This window comes from Lethenteron reissneri, unplaced genomic scaffold (assembly GCF_015708825.2).
Source record: "Lethenteron reissneri isolate LAM-NWPU_2019-01 unplaced genomic scaffold, ASM1570882v1 scaffold_1639, whole genome shotgun sequence".
Lineage (NCBI taxonomy): Eukaryota > Metazoa > Chordata > Hyperoartia > Petromyzontiformes > Petromyzontidae > Lethenteron > Lethenteron reissneri.
The window spans coordinates 4,116,198-4,122,486 of NW_026891376.1; the positions used below are offsets into that span (position 1 = coordinate 4,116,198).

Genomic DNA, 6,289 nt, shown 5'->3' on the forward strand with positions numbered 1-6,289 from the left:
CACCAGCCGACTGGCGATGAGTCATGAGGCGATCTACAAACCCTTTCTGACAATGGCACCGTAGTTTGCGTTGAGATGTTCAAACACCAAATAGGCAGCAGCAGCAGCAGCAGCTATTGGCGAGGCAATCTCCAAGTCTGCGGTTGCCTCACGCAGACTTGGGGCAAGACATGCAGACCAACACCCTCTGATAATGATCATAATGAGAGTGTACACTCTCTGAACCTGGTCAGCCTACAGCAGAGCCACAAGGCAAGGTCGTAGCAGCCATGGAACCAACATTGGGGTGGGAGACCAAATCTTGCCGGGTGTCTGAGGGCCCCAAACCAGAGAATATCTACATTTGAAAACGAATTTCCTGCCTAAGATATTTAAAAATTCAGTCACACGTGGGATGAACTTTCTATTTATGTTGTACAATAATGTCTGATGGTGTATTACATTACGTTGTATGCAACGGCAGAGATTAGGGAATAGTAGAGTACAACCATAACCACAATCATATAAACAGAAATCTACGCGTCGATTTATATGAAGACAATCCAGATATTGTGGCCAAGTTTTAGCAAATTGTTGTTTTTATTAGCATAGCAGAGCAATTGTTTTTTACAGCAATACATGAGGCGGGGACATTTCGAGCTTGTTTGAATATTGTTGGGGGTGATAATGACAGACTTGGGACAAGTTTCAATGTCAGTATCGCAGCACTGAGAGCTCGGCTTGAGCGGTTATCATAGATCCATGGAACCTGTGATCAGGTTTGTGTTTGAACATCTGAACGTCTTTGTTATTGCCAGAAAGGGCCCAGCCAATTCCAATCGAAACAACGATCAGACATTTAGATCGTTGTGATTGTACACACGGCATGATGTCTGTTGTGTTTGTACACACGGCATGATGTCCGTTGGAGTTGTGTGATCTGCGCGTCCCGAATTAGAGAATTACAACGAGTTCATTTCGTTCCTTGCACGCGTTAAAATCACTTTAGGTTTGATAAGCAAGGACACATTTCATCAACAGCTATTAAACGTATTCAATAGCATTTTCAAAAGTACGTAATAATTACGCTACGTTTTAATGTGTTAATGGTGATAATTAGAATATATTTGTTATATTTTAATGTATTTATTAAATACGAGTATTAAATATTTTATTGATTGTTTAACACACAAATATATACAAACAGAATCAAACATAGCAACAACCATCGTGCCATTATGGTTTATACCTCAAGTAGTTTTACAAACATTAACGCCTCTAAACGCTGACATTCTGCGAACTAAGATTCAGTACAATGAACTTGGGGCTTGTCTTGCCTTTACACACAAAGCTACAACAATAACGTTAAACAATGATTCAATGCACTGAAATTAATAACTATTTTATACATTCTAAACTAGACTTTATTTAATTTCTCATCACTTTATCTCTCATCACTTTATCTCTCACCACTTTATCTCTCATCACTTTATCTCTCATCATTAATTCCTGACCATTAAAAATGTTTAAAAAATAATTAAAAAGTATTTCCCGACACAGCGTTGCTGATCACATGACAACGTCATTCAGGCAGCCGTCTTTGACAGCTATCGATAAGCCAGCGACCTGTGTGATCACGGAGGGTTTCCGAATGAGAATGTTGACTTGTACTGGAGAAATCCGAAGAGCTCCCAAGCTCTTGTTTTTACGACGAGTGCTGACAGCAGCCAGCCAGCCGCAGCTTCCGTTACAATCTCCCGGCGCGGCACCATCACAGGCGCCCGTGTCAGAATTACCGACACCGCCACCGTCACCACAACACCACCACAACACCATCACCACTATCATCAATACCACCACCACCACAACACCACCACCACAACACCACCACAACAACACTATGATCAACACCATCACTACTACCACCACCATCAACACCACCACTGTCACCACAACACCACCACCGTCACCATCACCACTATCATCAACACCAACACTACTACCACCACCATCAACACCACCACCGTCACCACCACTATCAACACCACCACTATTACCACCACCATCAACACCACCACCACCACAACACCACCACCACCGTCACCACTACTATCATCAACACCACCACTATCATCAACACCAACACTACTACCACCACCATCAACACCACCACCGTCACCACCACTATCATCAACACCACCAATATTACCACCACCACAACACCACCACCACCGTCACCACCACTATCATCAACACCACCACTATCATCAACACCAACACTACTACCACCACCATCAACACCACCACCGTCACCACCACTATCATCAACACCACCACTATTACCACCACCACCACAACACCACCACCACCGTCAACACCACTACTACCACCACCACAACGCCACCACCGTCACCACCACTACTACCACCACCACTACTACCACCACTACTACCACCGCCACCGTCAACACCACTACTACCACCACCATCACCACCACCGCTTCACCACCACCACTGTCACCACCATCGCTTCACCACCACTGTCACCACCACCACTGTCACCACCACCGCGTCACCACCACCGTGTCCATCACCGCCGCCTCTGTCCACCCAGCAGCAACAGCAGCAGTGTTAATCGGTTTCACCGCAGTCATCTGCAGGTGGTGGAGGTGGTGTTGGTGGTGGTGGGGTAAAGTGTGGGTAACCCCCCCCCCCACCTCGACCCTAGCAGCAGCAGCACGTGGTGCGAAACGTCGGACATCGTGCCCAGCAACACGTCGTGACGTTGGTGTTATGAATACTTTAAAAAAGTCTTTAAATGCGTAAACAAGAGCAACCAAAAACATGTTGTTGCCGTTGTGAGAGAGGGAGAGGTTCTTGTTGAACTCGTTAGGAAACGACCAGCCCAGAGGCCTCACCACGCCCCGGGAGCCACGCCTGGCACCGAGCCAGGGCGGCTTGGCTCGGGTGTGGCATTGGAAAAACACCACCCGTACCGTGCTGGCTTGGCACGGATGTGGAAGTGTAAAATGGCCACTGGTGTTGATTTCAGGTTGCGCGGATCTAGGAAGTAAGTGAGGAGCTGACGGTGTTTTCCTGTTGACAAATTTGTACTTTGACTGAATAATAAATGTTTACATCTTGCCTTCAATGATTTCATTCTCTATGTCGAACAGGTGATGGTTGTCATGGTGATGATGGTAATGGTGGTGGTGGGTGAATTACCTCCGGCCTGTCGTGGGTTTAAGCACAAGGCTGGATTGTGTGAGGAACTCGCAAATCATTAAAGTCCCATCAGTGAGCTTGTGGTGCCACAACGACGGGGCCGCTCTGCCGAGCCAGGGAGCCGCCCGGCTTCCACCACTGCACTGCCCCCCATCACCCCCCCACATAAGCACACACCCGCACGCATTCCCCCCCCCCCCCCCCCCCATAAAGCTGGAAGGGAAGGTTACCTGATCGACCGGTTTTTATCCGAGAGACCCTTATCGGGATTAATTCTCACGGTTTCCGGCGATCAGGGAATTGGATGACCCCCCCCGTGCTACGTGGCACCGCGGCGCTGCGGCCGGCCTTAATATGGTGTGGTCGCGGCGTGGGGCATTCGGCCACCGCGGTTGAGGCGCATTTCCCCCCACACACACTCCCACGGGTCGACGGGGCAAGCAGGGGAGGCACGGGACAGCATGAATAGCGGGCTCACAGGGGCTGTTGCGCATAGTCATGGAGGGTTGGGATAATTGCGCTTGAGCGCGCAGGCCCCATTGTTAGGAAGGGTAAGGGAGTAATTAGGATGTACGCCGCCAACGTCGCGCACTGATTAGCATATCAACAGCGCCCGGGAACCGCCGTGCGCGGGCTTGGGGTGCACGAGCCCATTGTTCAGCGCAGCATCCCCTTTGAGGTAGGGAGGATAAATAGAGGAGCGCAGAGGGGAAATCGCCCTTCTCTCCAGGCCAGCGGACCAGCAGAAGTTCCAGCCAGCGACCCGGACGTCCGTGCGACGCATCGAGGTACGCTGTTAGCGCAGAGAGCAGCGAACCTCCGCGGGCACGAAACAGTGAGTGGGGAGGTGAAGTAGGGTATCGTAAGCCGATAAATAGGGAATAGGTACAGGTTTAGTGGAATAGGCCAGCCTCGTCGACTCACTGATTCAACATCAATTCGCAGGTGGCATATAATAAATCATTAATAGCGAAGCGTGGTCTCGCGTGATCTTGTCGTGCAGTGTGAGCGTGTGGGTGCGCTGTGTGCACAGTGGTTCGCCACGTGAGTGAGCGCTGCGCGGAGCTGAGCGCGCGGGTTGCGCGTGGGTACGCAGTGATTCTGTGGTGCTGCGGCTCGCCTCGGGGGAGCGCTGCGCAGAGCGGTGCGAGAGTGGGTGTCGCGTGTGTTCACTCCGTGTGTGATACAGGTGCGCGAGTATAACGTGAGTTGAGTTGGAGTGCGCGGAGCGGCGTGTGTGTGGGCGTGTGTGTGGGCGTGCGTGCGTTCGCTCCGCGTGGGTTGCAGGCGCGCGATTAGGAAAGGGAAGTATCGTAGTAGAGAGGGGCAGAATACTAATCGGTAATTAACCATGCCCATTACGCGGACCCGCGGTGGAGGGGAATCCGCGGGCGACGGCTCCCACACCATAGGTGAGGAACTTAGCAGCGGTTCGCTTAGCAGCGGGGGGGCGATTGATGATGCTAGCCCGGCCGTTAGCATTATCGAGGGAGGGATCTCGGGGGCTAGCGACCCCCACAAGCTCGTACGTTTGGCCGGGTCATGTAGCCCAGCCACCACGTGACCCACACACCACGTGACCCAACCACCGCGTGACCCACCCACCGCGTGCCCCACCCACCGCGTGACCCACCCACCGCGTGCCCCACCCACCGCGTGACGCCACTTGGTGGTGAATGGCGGTTGTTGTTGTTGTGTGAGTGAGTGTGTGTGAGTGAGTGTGAGTTTGTGGAGATATTTAACCTTCACAGCCAGTGGCAATGAACTCAGCCTGGGTACTAACATTCAGCGCCATCTTTACACCTGCCGGTAAAACGACGTCGTAACGAAGCTACAATTTAAACGCTTTAACAGCGAGTCGCCTTCAAACATTAACACACTCACCACACAGCAGAGACCCATAGACTCACCACACAGCAGAGACCCATAGACTCACCACACAGCAGAGACCCATAGACTCATCACACAGCAGAGACCCACAGACTCATCACACAGCAGAGACCCATAGACTCATCACACAGCAGAGACCCATAGACTCATCACACAGCAGAGAGCCATAGACTCACCACACAGCAGAGACCCATAGACTCACCACACAGCAGAGACCCATAGACTCATCACACAGCAGAGACCCACAGACTCATCACACAGCAGAGACCCATAGACTCACCACACAGCAGAGACCCATAGACTCACCACACAGCAGAGACCCATAGACTCATCACACAGAGACCCATAGACTCATCACACAGCAGAGACCCATAGACTCATCACACAGAGACTCATCACACAGAGACCCACAGACTCATCACACAGAGACCCATAGACTCATCACACAGAGACCCACAGACTCATCACACAGAGACCCACAGACTCATCACACAGAGACCCATAGACTCACCACACAGAGACTCACCACACAGAGACCCATAAACTCATCACAGAGACCCATAGACTCATCACACAGAGACCCATAAACTCACCACACAGAGACCCATAAACTCATCACAGAGACCCACAGACTCATCACACAGAGACCCATAGACTCACCACACAGAGACTCACCACACAGATACCCATAAACTCATCACAGAGACCCATTGACTCATCACACAGAGACCCACAGACTCATCACACAGAGACCCACAGACTCATCACACAGAGACCCATAGACTCACCACACAGAGACTCACCACACAGAGACCCATAAACTCATCACAGAGACCCATAGACTCATCACACAGAGACCCATAGACTCACCACACAGAGACCCATAGACTCATCACACAGAGACCCATAGACTCATCACACAGAGACCCATAGACTCATCACACAGAGACCCATAGACTCATCACACAGAGACCCATAGACTCACCACACAGAGACCCATAAACTCATCACAGAGACCCACAGACTCATCACACAGAGACCCATAGACTCACCACACAGAGACTCACCACACAGAGACCCATAAACTCATCACAGAGACCCATAGACTCATCACACAGAGACCCACAGACTCATCACACAGAGACCCACAGACTCATCACACAGAGACCCATAGACTCACCACACAGAGACTCACC

General features: G+C 51.0%; 1 protein-coding gene across 1 annotated transcript in view; it reads left to right on the forward strand.

Annotated features, from left to right (window-relative positions):
- The first annotated feature begins 4,881 nt into the window (after positions 1 to 4,881).
- LOC133363020 (protein Red-like) overlaps positions 4,882 to 6,289 on the forward strand; it is an 8,223-nt gene continuing 6,815 nt past the window's right edge. Inside the window, exon 1 of the mRNA XM_061582032.1 lies at positions 4,882 to 5,012. Coding sequence (XP_061438016.1) covers positions 4,964 to 5,012 — 49 coding nt within the window. The 5' untranslated portion in view covers positions 4,882 to 4,963. The remainder of the gene's footprint in view (positions 5,013 to 6,289) is intronic.